The 21249-nt window shown below is 35.1% G+C and overlaps 2 protein-coding genes across 2 annotated transcripts in view; both read left to right on the top strand.

Annotated features, from left to right (window-relative positions):
* Positions 1–21249, top strand: part of LOC311222510 (LIM zinc-binding domain-containing Nebulette) — a 256423-nt gene that overhangs the window by 148812 nt on the left and 86362 nt on the right. The window lies entirely within an intron of this gene.
* LOC311206600 (nebulette-like) overlaps positions 10812–21249 on the top strand; it is a gene marked incomplete at its 5' end in the record, with an annotated part of 54890 nt that continues 44452 nt past the window's right edge. Inside the window, 4 exon segments of the mRNA XM_084282041.1 lie at positions 10812–10874; positions 10968–11039; positions 17609–17713; positions 19884–19994. Coding sequence (XP_084138167.1) covers positions 10812–10874; positions 10968–11039; positions 17609–17713; positions 19884–19994 — 351 coding nt within the window.

Consider the following 21249-nt stretch of genomic DNA (forward strand, 5'->3'; position numbering starts at 1 on the left):
CCTGCAACAGCAACACATGCCTTGCAAACACAAGCCTTCCTCAGAAACAAGGCTGTTGTTTAGACTGGGAAGGACTTGTAACCATTTTCCTGTTAGTTCAGGTGTAATGGCATTCATCTGGGAAATGATAGATATTGCTTCCAGCCTCAAAGGTGGCTGAACCCACAGATGAGTGGCCTAATTCTCACCGTGATGAGGGTCCTGTCAGGCATTTTGCTGAAGTTATGCCATGGTGTAGAAAGGAACAGAAGTTTCACAGGTCAGAGAAGGGTCTCAGAGTGGTGTGGTCTTCATGGGACAAAGGGACAAGAGTGGCTGGGTTCTGGCTCCTGCTCCAAAGGTTTTTTGTACATGTAATGATAATGTTAAATAAGGTTAAACTCATTGTCAGCCTTATGATTACTTCAAAAGTACTGTTCTGTACAGGGTGTTAATATCCTAGGATTTAAATATAAGTTTGGGGAAACTGCATCTGACATAATTTGAATTTCAACAGAAAGCATATTATAGCTGCATCTTCATCTTCCAAAGAGATGGTTAAAAAAAAAAAAAAAAAAAAAAAAAAGAAAAAAAGGAAAGGAAATGTGCAGTTAACTTCTGTGGGTCTAGAATAGAATACATGTATATCAGATTAGGCACTTCCTGCCCCCAGGGTTTACAGTTTTGTATTACAGATTATCATTATTACTTACACTTTTCTGATGAGATTAAGATTTTTTTTTTTTTTTTTTTTTAGCTGTAGTGTAAAGCTACCAAAATACGTTTACAATGGACTTGAAGGCAAATACTCTTCTAGAGGCAGCCTCAGGCTTTGGAGGTTTCCTTGCTGAAAGGCAGGCTCAGACTTCCCATGAGACCATCAGAGAGATAAAACAACTAAAAGCTCTTCAAAGCTAGGCCTTAGGCCCCTGTACAGATTAATTCTCTGGTGATGGTTTGTATATGTTAAAAACAAAACAAAACAAAAAACAATTTAAATAGAAGCTTACCCAATAAAACTTGAAGTTTACTTTTGAATATCATCTATTCTTTTTAATTAAATATAGAAACATCTTAGTGTAACTTTAATTTAGTCTTCAGAGGGCAAGGAAGAAACATGGTATCTTATCTCTCTCTATATGTTCCCAGCTTTCAGAGAGGTTATCTTTCTTGTTTCATGCCAAATAGTTACTACCCATAACTAAAGAGACATTGAAATTAATTTGCATAACTATGTATACCTGCACTGATATTCTAATTCTGTTCTGCATGTTAACCCAGTTTTACTAATTATAATTTAGTATAAGGTCCTAAATTAAAGATTGTTCTGTGTTCTGTTTTCTTTCCACATTTCCTTTTCTTATTTTTGAAGTTATATTAACTCTAAAATTTGTTTAACAGATAGCAAAATGTTCTAGGAAAAAATGTCAATCTTACATGCTGTAAGTAATTACAAGTTAAGAATTAGTTTCTGCTGGAACTGATTTAACAGAAATATCACTGAAAAAGGTGCTGCTGAGAAGCAGCATTAAAACTGGAGGGTCTGGAGTTGAGAAATCTTGATTCATCACAGGCCTCCTTTCTTACTGTAGAGATGTTGCTTTAGTTCTTGGCCCCTTGTTCTCCACCTTGTAAAACAGAATTATAGGATGATTTTGTATCCTCAAATGTACAGCAATTCTGTAGAGGAGGTATTTATCCTGGTCTGAATTCTTTTTACAAAGTTCCAGATGTTCTAAGGAAACAACTTGCTCTCTGAATGATGTCTGCTGTACCTCCCAAATCTGTCTGTGCTGGGTTTGTCAGGTAGCGGGGGTCAGCACTGTGGTCTAGAACAGGTCTGGAGCTGTGCCTACTCTTACATATGCCTGACTCAGCTGTGTCCTCAAATGCCTGCGGACAGGGTGAGGACTCTGCTTACGCTGTGCCTTTATCTCCCATCAGAGGCTCTAGCCCTCTATTTGTAAGATTCTTCAAAATCTTATCCACAAGAAACTGTATGAGGAGAAAGCATTTATTGTTCTTTAATGTTATTAACAGTAACAAGAGATTTTGCCCAAAGGCAGGATTTCTGGATAACGTGTGGTGTACAAAACACTTGGTATATTATTTCTTTTGCCTTCCTTTTCTCAGAAGATACTTGCTGTGCTGTTTCACTTGGTGCAGGCATTAGCATTCCTTGATTTGAAGAACTGTAATTCAATTCAATCTGCTTTTAACATGATACTGCAGCTATACATGAGGAGCACTGCAGTGCAAAATTTTTGTTATTAGTTTATGAGAACTGTTATTTCCTATAGTAAATTTTGAGAACTGACATTTTTGTAAGTACTATGGTGGTATTCTACAGATGAGAAGTATGCTCAGTTAGAAATTTCGGCATCCAGGTAAATGCAAGTTAAGTTCTCTTGATTTCACTGGGATTGTTTACAAGGATAATTGAGTCCCAGGAATAATAGTACAATATATTGAGCAAGAAATGCCAATTTTGTGACCATTATTTTTTTTGGAGAAAACAATGCAGACTATAAGTAATATGATCCTCTAATGTGATGGCAAATGACATAACTGATAGAGCAGAATATTTTTTATTCTTTTTTGGGAATGATGGAGCAAAGTGAAGCTAATTAAAAAAAATAGGACATAAGAATTTCTTTTACTGTAAATCATGATGGAATTCAGTGGGAACTTATGGTTTTAATGTTCCAGGTTTCCTATGGTTGTAGCAGTAGTGCTGGTCTGTTGTGATATTTTTGAAAAGTAAGTGGTGTGAAGTTTGAAAGAAGAGGTACTGTGTTGTGTATTCTTTTAAAGTTTTTGTTGTGTAGATCTGTTCTGCACTGTTTGTTTGGGAAATGCTAGATCTATGCAGAAGAGATTTCCATAGGGGAAATAAGGTTTAAGCTGAAGTTTTGCAGCTAAACTGTGGGTTTAAAGATAAAAGGTAAAAGTAAAAGGTAAAGTTTTATATAACTTGATTTGAAAGACTAAGAAAAATTGCATTTAGGTAATTAAATGTTTTAATTTGGTTCAGGTATTCAGTTAAATCCTTTAAAAACATATGTATTCCTCTAAAAATATGTTACTAAATGTTTGTCAGCATTTCTAAATCAGATGCTTGCCACTTCAGCGATGATACAAACAGAAATGTATTTTTCAGTAGGTGATGGAAGATGTTTTTATCATCTTGTCACTGTTGTCATGGAAACTTGGGTATATTGTTAAACAGAGCGTATGTAAGGATGTAACATTCCTGTGCCTTATTATTGCTAGCTATTGTATTTTTAGTGTATTTTCTTCAACACTGTAGTCAATGCTTAAGAACTTGTAAGTTACTCTCCTGAATTACAACCAGGAACTCAATTACAGGATTAGGTGGTCCAGAGAGCCCTCAGTACAGGGTTCTTTGCTGTAAGTTCCTTTTCAATGCAGGGTTATTAACAGTTTTATTTCCAAATCCAAACCTATTATAAACAGTACAACAATAATACTAAAGCACATAATTTTGAAATGGCAGGTTTTTTGCAGAGAATGAGCTATACATTAGTCATTATATATTTTCCCTCTTGAAAATAAAGGATATTTTCAAAAAGTCTATTCTTTATATGAAGTGTTTTGTCTTTGAATATGCTGCTAAATTCATAGTACAGCTCTTGTGTGTAGTTGTCTTAACCTGTCATTCATGAAACAATAGGCTAGGAGGAAAGCTTGACTATGGCAGTCCAGATTTAATCAATCCTTGACACAAAGTCTGTGTAACTTGTTATCTAATTTAAATCTTACAGTAAGCACAGTTCACAAAGTCAGAAAAAAAAACACAAAACACTAGTATTTTGTTGTTTCCAAATGAGAACTATTTAAGAATCATAGTTCTAAGGACATTAAGGGTATGCTTCACAGAATTACATTTTTTTTGTCTTTTTGTGCCTGAAGATATTTTAAAATATACCTTCAACATCAGTTATTTATGATTTGAAATTATTTTATTGATCAAAAAATAAAATTACTTCAATATTTTTTTCAACATTGACCAAATGACTTCTCTTTCTTCAAATGTATTCATTAAATTTATTTATTTTTAATCCTGTTTGGTTTTATCTTTTCTGTTTTGGGGAGTTTTCTAAAGGCTCCTTTTGAATTTAAAGCCTATGATTTTTAATAACTGCTAAGAAATAACGTAGTTTTTTATTTTATCATCATCTGCCTCAAGCAATTTGATGCAAAAATAAGCTTACTTGAGAAGAACTCATAGGAACATGAAATGTTCTGGAATGATACATTTATAAAGGTTTCAGAAAAGTGGGTATTATTTATGGTATTGTTCCTTTCAGAGAGAGTATGACTGAAGTTACAGTATTAGGTTTATCAAAACACGAAGTGCAAAAATATAAAGGAGAAAAAGCACAATTAAATACAAGAAAAATAAAAACCACTGTGGTTTTAGCTTCCAGAATAAAACCAACAACATTTATTAAGTAAGTGAGAGTTATGGGCTCTTGGATACATTTATAACTAAAATTACATTTATAGGAAAGGCCTAGTTTTCTCAGTTCAGGCAGCTGAATTCTAAAAATGCCACAAGAAAAATTCCTCATAGGTGCACAAGCCCAGTCTATAAGGCTAAGAAAATGTGTGGAAGAGAATGAGTCTATATATAAAGTCAAATATATCTTTTTCTTATTTGTAATTTAATGTAATAATATAGTTACCAGATTACATTAAGCTGTATTTGAGTATGAAATCACTAAAAGTAGAAAGGGAGTATCTTTAGCTTCTTAGGATGTATTAATGCAAAATGAAATTTACTTACTACTAACTTCATAAATTTTACCTACAATCATCAATAATTTTAGCTGTAATTATTATAACAAGGTAAAATTTCCAAATTCTCACGAAGCAGTCCTGGCATTTTTTATGTAAGACTTATGTCTGGGTAAAATGAAAACCTCGAGAATGGAAATCTTTCAAATATTATGAAAACCTTCACTGCATTTGAGAAGTCCTAAGAGAAAAGCCATAAATTCCGTTTTGAATTGGCTTCTGCTCAATGTGATTTAACTTTTTTGGAAGCCTCACACAGTAACCCAGTCAACTACTAATTTCAATTTCTAGCCATCTTCTGAAGAATAAGCCTGTGAAATCTTAGCCACGTGTTGCAGGGTGTTGGATGGCTTGGGTGTACTGCTGTCCACTGGTTACACTGACTACTGTATAGGCTGCTCCTATGTCATCGGCTTTGGTGGATTCCCATAGCTACTGGGACGCTTGACTAATGTGAAAGGATTTTATGACACTGGGTGAGAATGGGACATGCTACGGCTATGTCAGGTAGAGTAGATGAAAAAATTGCAAAGCAGTTAAATGTGATTGATTAGTGTCATGTTTCCTGCTGCATCGACTTGTGAAAGGATTTTTCAGGCTTCTGGTTAAAGTGAAAATATTTGGGGGTGGAAGTGCCAAATTTCCCTGTTGCTGGGGGTTTGACTTCTTGACAAATGAAAAATCAGAAAATAGGGGAAATTACATGTATGTATCCCATTTAGGAAATTTCATTTTTGAAGGTTAGAAAGTATTGTGCAAAAGTAGTAGGTGCTTGTATGAATATTGTCAGGAAAATTAAGCTAAGTTTGTCTTTAACTTTTTTTTTTTTCTTTTATCACACATTACTACCTGAAAAAGTTTTACACTGGTTTATTTCAGTACATTGTTACTCATCACAGCTAGGGTTACATCTGCATGGCACAGTCTTATGCCATGATGAATACTCCCACTTCTGAATAGGTTTGCATGATTCATTTCTTAGAATAATTAGCAGTGTGGGAAAGAGTTTATTAACTCAGACAGTGTCATGCTAGCACAGATACACTGCTTTTTATAACTAGATTAGATCAGGTATTATTACGTGAAACTGTGTCTTATAAACTTCTTAAATGCTCTGTCATTAAGATCCAATTGTGTTTAGACACAATCTTTGTGAGTGGATGTTAAAAAATAAAAAAAAAAACAGACAAAAAACCTTTATTGATGATATATGTCATTGGAAATTCGTAATTCATTATGTTTTCTGGAATTAACAACTCAGTGTTCTAAGATCTTATTTGTATTTGTGTTCAAAAATACCATTCCAACTCTCTTTGATTTACCAAAACCTTGAATAAAAGAACTTCAACTGAATGAAAATCTTAGCTTAGAACTATGAGATATTTGCAGGTTTTGAATTGTTGCTGACAAATGCAGTGTAAATGATGACCGATACAATCTCGTGGATAGAACCATCTGTTGACTTTCTTTTGCTGATGTTAATTGGTATTGCATGTTCAGAGGAGGTTAAAATTGGCAGTCTGGGAACCCTTGCTTTCTTTCTGTTTGTGATTGTGGTGCTGATAGCCTAGCTATGAACTTGCTTGGGCAGCACTGCTAGTTAACTTCCGGTCTGATAGATGAGTATTTCTAGAAATGAGAAGTAATGAATCTCAGCGTTTACAAATGCCTTGTGTGCTTTTTGAAAAGAGACCACCAGCTGTGTTCTGTTGAATTAATTGTCCTTATTTCAGTGGTGTATGCATCTGTCCAGGGAGAACAGAAAATTATGTTCTCATTTCAGGGAAGTCTGTGGGTTGATTATGTATGTATTTATTTATTTATTTTTTGTGAAAGCACTGTAGTTAAAGCATTAAAACTCTACCACTGTTCTTAATAAGTTTTCAATCCAGAATTGCAAAGGAGTATGTTCATAACATACACCTCACTGTAACTGCTCTGCAGGTTTTCCAGCTGAAATGCCTCTGTCCTTAACTTGCAACCTGTGTTAAAATACTCCAAGAATAACTCTGTTAAAATTGTTTGAGATTGTGCCATTCCTGGTACCCTTTTTTTTTTTTTTTTTTTTTTTTGTGTGTGTGTGTGTGTGTGGGGAGAGAGAACACCAAGCAAGTCTAGTGGTGGTGTTTATTCAGTGATGGAACTGAATTTAGCTGCTGAATTGCTGTGTGTATGAGGACCAGAATGAGATGACGTCTTCTGACTTTCTGGGCTAACATATCCTATATGTATTTCTTAAAAGACTGGTTAAAGGAACAAGGAGATGGCAGGGCTTTGGCCAAGTGTGGACACAACAGTGTGTGATCAAACCACAGTTGCACAACTGTGTGACTGACTTGTGTGCATGCTGGGCCAACTTGTACTCATGGGGACTCAGGCTCCTTTATGCCCTATTTTTCTTTCTCTTCCGCCTCCTCTAATGTGTTTAGACCAAATACTTGAGTAATGTTCTGTGTCCAATGATACTATGTTGAAACACTCAAATGATGGTTGTAAGTGCTGGGAGATTCAGATCTGTCCTTTCATAGGATGTGCCATATAGTTGTTTTCTAGAAGGCTTCTCTCATACAGATTCTGATCATACATAGTAAGTTGGATGTGCAAGTGTAACTTGCTTACTGCAAATATTGTGATTTTGTGAGCAATAGTGCCTAAGTAGAGTTCTCTTGATTTTTTTTGCAGCTTCTTCAACAGAATAGCCTTGTGCCTTAGCCTTAAGGCCAAATTTAAACTGAGATGTGAAACATCCATGCAGTATGGCTGGAAGTAGAAATTTGGAGCTATGCAGAATTTTCTTACAGACTTTGAATGAATTTATGTTGGGTACTGCCCTGACTAACCTGTTTCTACCCTGTGTGTCAATGCAGAGGGTCTACAGATATCCTTAAGGTATCTATAATGCAATAATAAAATCTTATTTTTCCATACCCTGTATGCTTACAAATATTATTGTGTATATATCGATCAGAAGTCTGTTACAGTGCTGTTTTCTTAACGTTCTCTGCCAATGGACTTCGTTTAGTCTGTTCTGTTTTGTGACAGAATTAATGATGATAGATTCCATTATTTACAGCAGAAAATGGTTCAGAAGTGTAAGTTTGGAGGTTTTGGTAAAAAAAAAAAATAATAAAAAAAAATAAAAATTGTGCAGGTGAAAAATCATATTTAATAAAACAGTACTTCATAATCATTTTGAGGATTTAAAGCTCAGTATTTAACTAGGTTCATATTCAGATTTGATATAGTATTTTTAGAGTATTAAATATTAAAATATCTGTCAACATACACAAGTATTTGCTGTGCCAAACATGCCTGCTGATTGTGGTTTATTTATTGCCTCTTCTGGAAGTAACTTCAACTTGTTCTTGACCTGTGAGCTGCTATTTGTAATTGTAATGCACTTCTAAACTATGCATCTCTTAAAGCATGTCAAGTTCCTGCTACCTGGAAGTGTTCAAGGCCAGGCTGGGTGGGACTTCAGACAACTTGGTCTAGTTGGAGGCATCCCTGCCCATGTCAGAGGGTTGGGATTGGGTGATCTTTAAGATACCTTCTAACCCAAACCATTCTGTGATTCTATGAAATTCTTCTCTGAATTATATTTGCATATATTTAATTATCAGTGTTTCTCTATGGCAAACTAAGTGATACCTGACAGCACTCAGTGCTTTGAGGAGGAAAAAAAAAAGGAAGACAGTTTATTATATCATATAGTCTCTTACTGCATCTATTATCTGAAGAGAGACATATTGAATAATTTGTGTGTGTGGTTAGTTGATACAGTAATATTTTTCTCCCTTGCTCACTTTGTGCGTAGTATTATATTTTTCCGTGCATAGTATTATATTTTTCTTTAATATGATGAGTTGTAGCAGCTGCCGTGCAATCCCTATATTATGGAAGTCATATGGGACATAGCATGTTTAAATGCCTAGTTGTGTCTGACCCAGATGACACAAAAATGGGAAAAAATGAAATTCTATCAAATCAGTTCAAGATCATGTTAATGAGAAAGCAGATCTATTATGAGGAAACCATTACAGGAAAACCACAATTACTTTATAAATTATGCTATGTTCAGCTGCTGAAAAAACACCAAATACAATGTAAGCATGTTAAAAATCTGAGTTCCTTCTCTACCCCACAAAAACCAAACAGTTTTGACGTGGTCATTTTGACCATACTTGCTTTCCAGGGCAAAAAATAGCAAAAGATTTCCCTGTATTCAGCAAGCTTTGCAGCTACTAATAGCTCTTTTCTACCCTCTTACATATTTTTCAATGTCTCCACATACAAAATTTATTAAATATAGGAAGGAAAGGGAAATTAACTGTACTGGAAGAATACAGTATTATCAATATTATCACAAAAATACAAAACTGAAGCCTTAGTTCTATATTTCTTTCTGGCGCTTTTGTAGGTACTCTGTCTCCTTAACATGTGCTACTTGAAATCATGCAAGAGTCTGTTGCTTAGGAATACATTTTTTGTGGCCATAGTCTTCAACAGTGACCAGTTACTGTGAATACCCAACTTATAAGACTAAACTGCTTGTTGCCACAAAGACGAAACATCCTGAGCTCAAAAAGCAGTCATCATAAATTAAAGGTAATCCTCACTTATGCAAGCCAGGCCTTCAGGTTTCAACATGAACATCAGCACAGCCAATCCAAATGTGGACTTTTGGAACTTACATTTGAAATAGTAGAATGAAAAGCCTTGAAACTTTCTGTAATATCAATGTATAAAGAATTCTGTCTTGATTATTATAGAATGAAAGCAGTCTGTACCTTTTTTCTTTATAGATATATATAAATATATATTCATATTTTCAGATCTTAACTAAGTAAAATGTTGTGTTTTTCCTCTCCTTCAAAATGGTTTTATTTTTTTTTCCCTAAGGAAATGTGTTTTTAAACAAGCTCTAGGGGCACTGTTTGGGCTCAAGTACTTAATATTCTTTGAAGAGGTTTTCCAAGAGCACACATTCCTTTGCCTGATTGCAAAGCTCTGTAGTGGTGAATCACTTTGCTAGATGAAATTCAAAATCATGACCTGTATAAAATGAGATGTATACATGCTATAGATTAGAAAGCAAATAATATTAAAATGCTGGTTACTCCAACTGATCCTGTAATACATCCTTGGTTGTTTTACAGAAGCAAATGCTGTGATACTATACCCTTTCGAATAAGGATGCCTTTCAGTTTCATTGCAGTTGGACTTCATACTGGAAAAGGTTGGTTTTGAAACTATGACAATTTTTAAGGTTGGATGAACATACTTGTTTATATAAGCAAATAGCCAAGTATATTTGTAAGTATGCAGATGTGTTTGTATCCGTGTGCACAGGTTTAAACTTCAGCTGACATAATATGTAAGGCATTTAAGGAATTTTATACACTTGGTGGAAAAAGAACATTTCTTGAAAAATATACTACCTGTCACATCTACTGGAAAATGTGAGTATTGTGTCTGTGTATATATATATTTATATATAAATTAAAAAGCTTTATTATTGGACCAACAAAATAAATTTTGTGATGGCTGGTTTTGGAGCCAGTGTTGCCTTGAATCTTTGAACTGGGCAGTTCTCCCATGGCTTTAGAATCAGTTAATTTTATCAGTTAATTTTATATCTGTTAATTTTGCTAAATTACTTATGTTATGAATTAATTGAATCACAGTATTTTAATTAAGTGTGTTCACAGTCATTTTAAAAATAGTTGACTGGGATAGGTCATTTAATTATATTTTATCTGTAAGAAAGCATTAGCTCTGCAGCGACTGATAGCTAGCAAGGCCATCTGCAATGCCTTTCAGTTCACTCACACTGAATTGTTCAGATAAAGGCTGTCAAGTGCTGCCTAAATAAGGAAGGAGCCTTGGTTAAGTTAAGTGCGGTGGAGGACACAAATGAGGCATTGATTCCAGGCATGCTGTAGAGTCTGAGCTGTTTCCTGCAGCACTGAACCTTTTTAGTGTATTTGTTGTTTTCTGGAAGTATTAAAATGCGAGTATCTGTCATTCAGGATTTCAGGGAGGATGAAAATGAGGATGAGGAAGAAGAACCGGTGAGTTAAAACCCTGTAGCTTTGAAAAATACTTCCTTTTCTCGGTACTCTTTTTTGGACAATAAACCTGGAACAATTACCTTTCTTTTATAGGTCTTCCTTAAGCCTGTTATTGAGGACCGAAATATGGAATTGGCCCGAAAATGCAGTGAAATAATAAGTGACGTAAGTGACAGTGACTGTTTGCATCCTTATATTTACATTTCTCTTTTCAGTGGATTTATATTTACCATGTGTAAACGTTTACAATACATATTTACTCAGATATTTATAATGCAGCATGTGCCTATCCAAGGCTCAAATATAAATGCACAAATAATAGAAAAGCACAGCCTACTGTGATACCTTAAGTCCACTTAGGCAGTACCACTTGGGCAGTACAAGGCACAGGCCCTAGGAAGGAGTATGAAAAGTGTGTCTCACACAAAGATGTCTCCCATGAGAACGCCTTGGCTGATTTCACCAGGAAAATGCAGTACTTTTGTTAGTTGTAGCCTAAATCCATGAAGTTTGTTTGGTTGAAACAGAACTGAGTGCCAATATACGTAACTGTAAGGAGATAGGATAAAAATCAAACAGACTAATTTGATTATTATCTATTTGATTGTTATCTAGTCTGTGGTGATAGAAGCTCAAAACTGCTTAGCATATTATTATTGACTTGCAAATTGTACGAAAAATCCACTGAAATGCTAGGGTATCTTTAAAAAATATTTAGCTATCAAATTCTTTTACTAGTTGCTGTAGATTTTTGAAACCATAGATCATATATAGATCTTATATAAACACAGTAGATCAGATCCAAGGTATTTAAAATTGGAGTACATCCAATTGCTTGAATATAAAAATATCCAATTAACCTTAGCAGAAGTGCATTTCTGTGTTCTTCTTTGAGAGTCTATTTGAAAAGTAGCTTTGTACCTTCATATGAATCGCAGTGATACTGATTGTGCTCCTACACTGAGGATGCTGGATGGCAGCTAAGAAGACATCACTGGAGAGAGTCTTGCCTTAACGAGTGCTCTCCTAATGAAACTGAAAAGTGGGGACAGGTTCATGTTGTGTTGTAATATGGCATTTAGATTCAGGATGTTATTGTTCAAGGTGAGTGAGTGTGTTGATTTTATGAGAATAGGACCTAGAGAAACTATATTGTAAAGGATTACAGAATATGTATTGGATAGAACAGGTAACACAGAAAAACAGTATCCGAGATATGTAGGCATTACAGTGCTGGCTCAAAAGTGTGGCTTGACAAGGTCAAAGCTTTCTCTTTGTCCATGGACCATCTGGTAGTATTTTAATTTTAACAAGAAGTTTGCTGAAAGTTAGGTAGTTCCTTAAGAGAAGCTACCTAGATGGCTTCTTTGTAATCTCAAACTATTTTAGGAAGCAGTAGAGATAATTAATATTTTCACTGATGGGTATCTACAAGCTTTCTTTGGGATATGAATGGCATCTGGTACAGTAAGTGCCTGTTACCTCATGTGAAGGCCAAAATAAAAACAGATCTGGAGCACTGATTTGACCCAAAATACATATGTTGCTTCAGCGCAATTTGTTTCTAAGCATGGTTGCTGATCTTCAAGGCAAAAGCCCCTTGAAAATGCTGGAGAAATATTTGCTTTCATTAAAAATGAATTATTTCTGTACTGTGTACCCATTAGGAGAAATATTGGCTGTGGCGGTTAATTATCTAATAAATGTAGTGGCTGTGTTTTGTCTGATTTTCTGAGGGGTTCGGGTGCTAAAGTGAATAACTAAGTTAAGCCAGGTTCCTGAAGCCTATAATGGTGCAGAGATGTGGGTTTTTGCTGAAAGCTTCTGATGCATTTTGCCTGCAAGTGTGTTAGATTTTCACTGAGATATGAAAAGCATAATGGCAAAGTGTCATTAATGCTTTCAAGGCTGTATTAATATGTAGTGGTCTAGGACTAATTTAATTTCAAAATGCTCAGGATGCTCTGTGTTTAAAAATGGTACCCATTCTGGGGCCTTTTTCAGCCTTTGCTGAAATCAGTAGGTGTGTGTTCATTAGCTTGGATAAAATATGAGTATGCCTGGAGAGTGAATCTTGTCTCCCAGAAATTTTGGGCTATATTTGGAATTTCTTATGATGAATTAAGTCCTCTATGCTGTGGGTAAGTTCGTCACCTTGCACATTTCATTGCAGAGGCCAAAAAGATGGGAGTTTGCATTTGGACTCACTAATATTCAAAACTTATATATATATGTATGTTCACAAATCTGTTTGCATGGATGTATCATTGGTGAATATCTGTACATTTTAGCTGTCCAATGTTTTTTGGGGCTTGCAGTTTTGGCCCAAGATGACCTTGTGACAGCAGTCCTTGTCCTTGCTGGCCACGAGGCTGGGTGATTGTCCTTGTCTGTCTGGGAACTTGCCAGCGCAGCTCCTCCGTCAGAACATAGTGACAAGAGTGCTCATAACTCTAGATACTGCGATTGCATTAAGCTCACCCTGCATTCTTTGCAGGCTGACTTTAATTTGACAATATAATTAAAAAAAACACTGTTGTGATGGCATTCTTTAGTGCATGTGTAACTGGCAGGCTTGAGTTGTATATGTAGAGGGAAGCTGGGAACTGTTTATGTGCTCCTCCTGTTCTTCAGGAAATTCCCATCTTCATATGAGTTTGGCAGATATTTGTTTTGTGGCTGTGATATCCCCTGAATTGTTTCTCCCTAAAGCCATTTCATTTAATCTCCCTCCATTATGCAATTTTATTTCATAGATGCTTTCAAAACTGTCATGTATATTCAATTTCTATGAATTACCTTCCTTTCCAGGCCTTTTCTCTTCCATATTGAAATTGAGCCCGTCTATTTGCTTGTATTATTTATATTTTAGTATCTCTTCATCTCTTCTTTGTTTTGATTATGGGCTGTAATATTGTGAATATGATTATAAGCAGAGAGGTGAATTATTATACAATTAAAACGGTCATTGACCAAACTATCTTAATGGTTTTTGGTAGAGGCAGACACTGGGCCTTTTGAAGAGTCTGCTGAATTCCTGTCATGTGTGGCACCAGTGCTTCTTGTCACCTATAGCAAAAAAAATACTACTACCTACCATCTAAATGCCTGTGTATGGAGGCCACCTTTGTTTTAGCAAAGGAATGCTAAAGAAATATATAATCAGGTATAGAAATAGAATGCCTTTCCTCTGATATTAGTAGGTTTGTGACCTCCTAATTCAGGCTGGAGCTATTCCTCTGTGTTCTCCATTACTAGCTGGAGCCTCTAACTGAGGTGGATTTGAGTTCCAAACTGCTTTAGACTAGTAAAATGCTGTGGGGCAATAATACTCTATGCTTGCCTTCTTATACTTTTCTCTAGATTTCTGTGGCCAAAGAGAGAATTTAGGTAGATCTGTGGTCTGACACAGTTCTTACACACTTATGAGAGATTACAACTTAAGAAATGGATTAGAAAGGGAATCCTTAGTGGAAAAAACGTTCCCTTTTAGTTTAGCATAAGAGCTAGATAAGAAGGTTCAGACATTTTATTATTCTTGTGAGCTTAAAGAAGTCTTTGATAGAACACAGTTCTGTAATGGATCTTGGCATGATGATGGTCAACATAGTTATATCAGTGATGTCAAAATGTTAAGAACAGTTTTTTTCCAGTGCACTTGTATTTAAATGAGATAAATACATGCCCCTGAATAAGAAAGAAAGGTGGCTTCTTGGATAAGGCTGTTACCACTTGAAGTTTTTCCTTAGTTCACAGATTCCTCCTGAGTTTCCCCTGTGAAAAAGACTGATGGAGCAGGCCATGGGCAAGATGAATTTTCCTGGTGAGACAGGAAGCTTCAGCCTAAAGGCTGGATGACCTTTATTTATAAAGTTTGATTTTTGTCATATAACATCCATTAAGAAAAAAAAAAAAGGTACAATTTGAAACTTACTCTTTTGATGGTTGTCTAGGAATTTTAATCTGCTTTTACTGGTTAGCTGTGCTGCTGGTTAAAGTACTTCAATGATTAATCTGGGAGAAGAAAGGGCTCAGGAGAGGGCTATTAAAAGTTGGGGCTTTAGCGAGCTATTGGGCTTCAAAAGTATACCAAAAGAGCAGTGGTGGCTCCAGGCCATCATTTGCAAATTTTTCCTATTATCTGTTTTTTTCTAAGGCTTACCAGACCTACTCAACATAAACAGTGTATTTTGTGGTGAAGGGTAAGGCACTCACAAGCAAAATTTCCTATTCAGTATTTTAGACATTTGAATATGTAAACCCTAAAATGAATATTATCTTTCTGCGTATTTCTTCCAAACATTGGTTATGTTTTGTCATAGCCAAACTCTTTAGCCTCTTTTTTACTTCATTTACAATAAGTATGCTTTTTAAGTACAGATATCATGACTACATTAAACTTGTCTCATTTTGTCTTCTGTTTGCCTGACTCTAAGTGATACAAACACTTCTATAGCTAAATGAAGCATGTTGGATTAAAAATGGACACACAGATTTTGTTATATGTCCTCTCTAAATGATTCATTTGAACCTGTGTGGGCTACTCTAATAAATATGAGTAATAAAGGAATGACATTACTACTTCGTTGCTTTTGGTTATTTTGAAAGTATATTTACTGTAGAATGGCTTTGATTGTTTCTTCTAGTCTCGTATTCCTCCCATTACGAGATACCTTAGGAGGCTTTCATGCTTAATTTTTGAATATAATTATTGCTCTGTAATTAAAATGGATGTAATTACAGTCAACTCTCAGTTACCTGTGGGTGGTTTGTCTAAGCTGTGAGCAGCAAGGCTTTCCATCTTCTCTCCAGAGTTTCAGTTTTACAGGCATTCCTACTGGGAACTCCATCAAACTGAACCAGTAGACAGCTCTTTAGATGTTCCATGTTGTTTCTCAGACATAACATTGTGAATAACTGTAATTCTATGAAGATCTTTTTTAAGTCAATCGTGCACAGTCACCCCCCCACCTCATACACACACTTAGAAGTGCATGTATGCATTGCATGCATGTTGACAGTAGGCACCTGCTCATCCTTATCATAAAACCTCAGTTTTTGTGTACTGCTCTAGGATTGCCTTGGAGTATAGTGTCTCACACCCATGTTACACAAACCATTGGATTTCTGTGACCTGAGTGAAATGATGATGCAAAGTAATTTTATGCCCTTTACTTCCCAAACAGTTTTTATTTATAATACTCAATATTTTACAAAGTAAGATTGTATGATTCGGTATTGTGAGGTAGATTCATTCAGCAGTCCACATCTGGATAAGAAAATTGGTAATCAAAATTATTTCCTTTGTGACGTTTACATAGTCATCAGTCTGAAAGGACTTCGGCATTTTCTAGTCTGTTATGCGGTAGCCAAAAAGATTGCATGAGAAAGTTCAGGAGTTGATTCTGTGTAAGCTACCATCTTTCTCATGAATTTTCCAAGTCACTTTCTAGGAATTTAGGCTAGAACTTGTGATAACCATAAGGGATTCAGGGAAAGAGGAAATTAAGACTGCATATTTCTGTAATGATCAGGTGCAGATCATATTGCTTCTGTCAGTGCTTGTCAGCAAGTTGAGATACAAGGTGCCGTTGTGCAGAATGTGAAAATGAAGTTAGAAAAATGATAGCAGATAATAACCAGGATAGCTTAATCCTAAATAATTCAATTTGCATTGAACTAAACTATGCTATATAATATAGCATATTATATATGCTTTATATATTTATATATATATATAAAAAATTATATATAAAAATTTTATATATTCTTTTTATATATTCTTTAAAGGAAGAAATGTCACTAAAATAATTTAAGATTACTTATTGGGAGTACCTTTAAAAGTAAGGACTACACTTGGAAAGTGGCTATCTTTAAAATGTATTTAGTGCATTTTACTGTATTCACCATCTTTCTCCACACAGTTCTTACATAGTAAAGGTCTCTACACATTCACCATGTTTGTAGACGTCACATTCCTCACAATCTCTAGTAGCTCTGACTTCTTCAACAATCCTGTGATTGTTTTCAGATAACTGTGTAGTGCACCTGCCCCTATTGTTTGCCCAATGGTAGGAAAAATAGGACTTGATGGTGTTTTTAAAAAATAAGCACCTGATTTTTTGCAAAACACATTGTGGTATTTTGCCTCCAAAATGTTTTTTATTGTGCATACACATGACTTATGAAATGGCTTGATTTAAGATTTTCTTTCCTTTTAAAGGGAGTCTGATATTACCTGTATGTAACAGCTGTTGGGGTGCTTTGTAGGCAATGCTTTGGTAGTGGCCTTCTGAATTTATTCATTTAACTCTCAGGTTCAAAAGGAGGCATTTGATTATGCTATACAGATTCTGGGTCTGTGTTAGAAGCCAGTTTAACAATTTTATCTTTTAGATCAAGGAGAAAAGCCTTGATTCAACTTTTCTTTAGAAGGACAGAACATCTACAGATAGTGGAAAAAATGTGCTGTAGATATAGGGAAAAAATTATATCTTTTTCATCTTTAATATTAAAGAGTTCTGTGACTTTTACATGCCCTGGTTCTGTGTATTGCCCTGGAACTGAATATTTTCCTGTGTGGCTTAATTTGATCCAGCCTGAGATGTTTGCAAGCCACCCAGCATGTTATCCACAAATAAATAAATAAACAAAATAGATTAAATAAAACTAGCTACTTCATTTTTTTTTCTCTTTTAAAGAATGACCGAACTTATCTTTTCTCCTCTTTGTAGATACACTATAAAGAAGAGTTTGAAAAATCTAAGGGCAAATGCATATTTGTACCTGACACCCCACAGTTAAAACATGTGAAAAGTCTTGGTGCTTTTATTTCTGAGGTAAGACCTAAAAGACTGAAGAAGTCTCTTCACTTCTTATTCTTTATATAGACACTGTGTATTGAAGATTATATTTACCAGATGAGGAAGGATGGCTTATTTCAAAGAATAACTCTGTTTAAAGTTGGTGTAATTTAAAGCACTATATATTATTATTGTATAATGTATATGTGAGTAATAATTACTTGTAAGTATACAAAACTTTTATTCCAGAATTCCAAGGTATTTTATTTATGGTCCTGAGGCAGTCATAACTGTGCCATTTTATAGATAAATAAACTGAGGAGCAGGAAAAAGATTTGTTGTTACTCTGCCATGATGATGTTTGCAAATTACATCTGTGCATAGGTGTCTTGCTGGGGAGAATTGACAGCCTGACTGTCAAAGAGGAGGAGAAAAGGACCTTTTACTGTGTCCTTTTACACCTGCCCTTCAGCAAGGGAAGTGAGGCACAGATTGGGTAAAGGCCATCCGCAGGTCACCTAGTACTTGCATGAATGTATGTGTTTATAAAATGCATACCCATTTGTGGGTTTTTAGGTGTCTGTGTATAAATGGGCATGTGCACACACTCATATATTACTGTAGTGGCAAGAAAAATGGCAGCTTCCAAAATGGTAGAACACAATTTACTCCCTGCACTTCATGTCCCAGGTATAAGGGGATTGCATCTCTAATTATATATATATATATATATTTGTAGTTAAGAAAAGTAGCAGGAGTTTTACCAGACAGTTACTTCTGTTATGGAATTCTTGTTTCTGAGTGATTCGTCTGTCACTGTAACCTTTGGAAGACTTAAATGCCTCATTTATTTTGCTACCTTTTATAACTGTAATAAAGGGTTTCCCAAAGTTTGGAGTTATACAATTTATACATTCGGTATACTATTTCTGATATACATCTGTTTGCTGTATGGCTACTTTGAATATAAATGCATCTGATGAATATTTTTCTTATATTTATCTTCATATTTCTAAGAAGGAGTGGCAACTCCCAAGTAGCACAGATGTGATGAAATTAACTATAGAAGAGACTGTTGCCTACTGTGTCTGCAAAAGCACAATACAGAGAGGGTATTTATAGAATCTGTTTGTCAGATACTGAATTTACTGCTAATCATTAGTCAAAGATTTAGAGTCATAAGAATATTTCAAAACCAAAAAAAAAGTGTATTTCATATTATCTCGTTGTGCACTCTTGCCTATTGCAGCTAGATATTCTACTTAAATGCAATAATATGATGGATGGTTTATCTTGTAAATTACTGACCTCTAGTGTCCCATAACCTGTTTCTGCAAAACTTGAACACTTCTGAAATTCTCTCTTAGCAGCAAAAATAGTCCTCTGTTTTTGGAAACATCAACAAATGCTATAACAAATTATTGATATATGTAATACATACAGGAAACTAGTCTCTGATAAATAGAGCACAAGCAGCTAAAGACATTAGGCAGTACCATTTAATATATCTTTGATATATGTGAATACTTTTACAGCAATAACTGACATGGTTTTTAAAATTTGAAAAACTTAGATCTGAAGCAAAGCCTCACAGAGTTTGAACTATTATTCTGGCTGTTCTCACAAGGTCCTTTTGCTAGTGCTGAACATTGACAAGGCACAGGAGAAATAGAAATGAATTTAAAATTGAGTCTTTAACATGAGAAGATTAAATAGAAATGGTGACAATCATGCTGTTTTCAATGTCTTCAATGTTCCTGTCTTTTCCACTTATATTTAACTGCTAGTACATAGTAATTGGTAAAATATCGTTCTATTGACAACTCACTGCTCTCATTCCAAAAATTCAGAAAACAGAATGAGAAAATATATATATATATATATATTTATATATATATATATATTTTTTTTTCCTTAAATGATTTAGTAAAATGTAGAAAAAAAATCTGCTTTGCCTTAGTACTTTCCCCTCAAATTCTGATTTAATTAGCGGGTACTTTGTATTGGTTTCTGAATTAGATACATCCACTTAAAGTAGTTTAAAACTGTTATTTAAAGAAATGGTTTTGCTTGACAGTTTATAAGACAGCATTAGATTTTTCCAGTTCTAATGTTCTTGGTGCCATTTTTTAACAGGAAAAATACGTAGTATGATTACTCTATCTGACAACTTTTTCATTGTGTGTCACCTTTTTATCCCCTGCAGGTGAAGTACAAAGGAGCTGCTAAGAAAGGCCTTTCCAACTCTCTTTATCAGCAGATGCCAGCCACAATCGACAGTGTGTTTGCAAAAGAATTAACTCAGCTTCAGAGCAAGGTGCTATTTTAAAATCGTAAAAATGATTTGTATATTAATTGTGGGACAGAATATAACCAATTTGTGCAATGCTTTTGAATGGCTACTCGATCACCTTCTTGATTTATCTGGGTGGGTTTATCATCCAGAGTTTTTCATTATAACTGCTTAACTTCAAGAACTACTCAATTCTAAAATGTTGACAGTCTGACCAATTATGTTTACTGAATATAAGTTTAAAAATGGGCAGTCATCAGTCAAAAAAATCCATTAGCAACTCATAAATGCACTAAAGAATTACTGAATTTAGTGATGTTGCATTGTGTTTATGGAATAAACAAATTGTATATAACAACTATTTCAACTTAAGTGTTGTGTTAACTCTTAAAAATGTTTGAAGTGGAAAAAGGTGGAAAAAAACACAAAAAACTTTACATTTAATGACTTTTAAAGTCACTCATTGGTAACAGGAAAATATTTCTGATGTCATTAATCATTCACATAACACCACTGACAACAAATTCCATAGAATTAAAAATATAAAATCAAGTGTATTTAACATAGCATACAACATGCAATCAGTAAAATAGTAGTCCAGGGACTTAAAAATGTAATACCCTTAAAGCAGGCAGATGATCCTTAGTTTCCATTGATCTTGGTGGAATTTTGAGTAGTAAGTATGTGTAATATAATGAAGATGTAGATTTTGATTCTTATTCATGGCAGTTACAACTGATAAACCATCATGGTTCTCATGCACCAAGCATCTCAATGTTCTCATTCTGCCTTTCTCCTCTCTTAAACTATATATAGTTTAACAGAGCAAGTCTGTGAAATGAACATATTCCTAAAACCATACTATTGATACTGACCTGGGGAACTATAGGCATGTCAGCCTGACCTCAGTGCTACGGAAGGTGATAGAACAGGTCATCTTAAATGCAATCATGCAATTTATCTGGGACCAACAGGGGATCAGGCCCAGTCAGCATGGATTCATGAGAGGCAAGTCCTACCTGACCAACTTCATCTCCTTCTCTGACCGGGTAATCCGTCTGGTGGATGAGGAAAAGCCTGTTGACATAGTCTACCTAGACTTCAGCAAGGTCTTTGTCATGGTCTCCAATGGTATTCTGCTGGAGAAGCTGGCAGCCCATGGCTTGGACAGGTACACGCTTTGCTGTGTTAAAAACTGTCCGGACAGCCGGCGCCAGAGAGTGGTGGTGAATGGAGTGAAATCCAGCTGGCAACTGGTCACCAGCGGTGTTACCCAGGG

This window comes from Netta rufina (assembly GCF_964035555.1).
Source record: "Netta rufina genome assembly, chromosome: 2".
Classification (NCBI taxonomy): domain Eukaryota; kingdom Metazoa; phylum Chordata; class Aves; order Anseriformes; family Anatidae; genus Netta; species Netta rufina.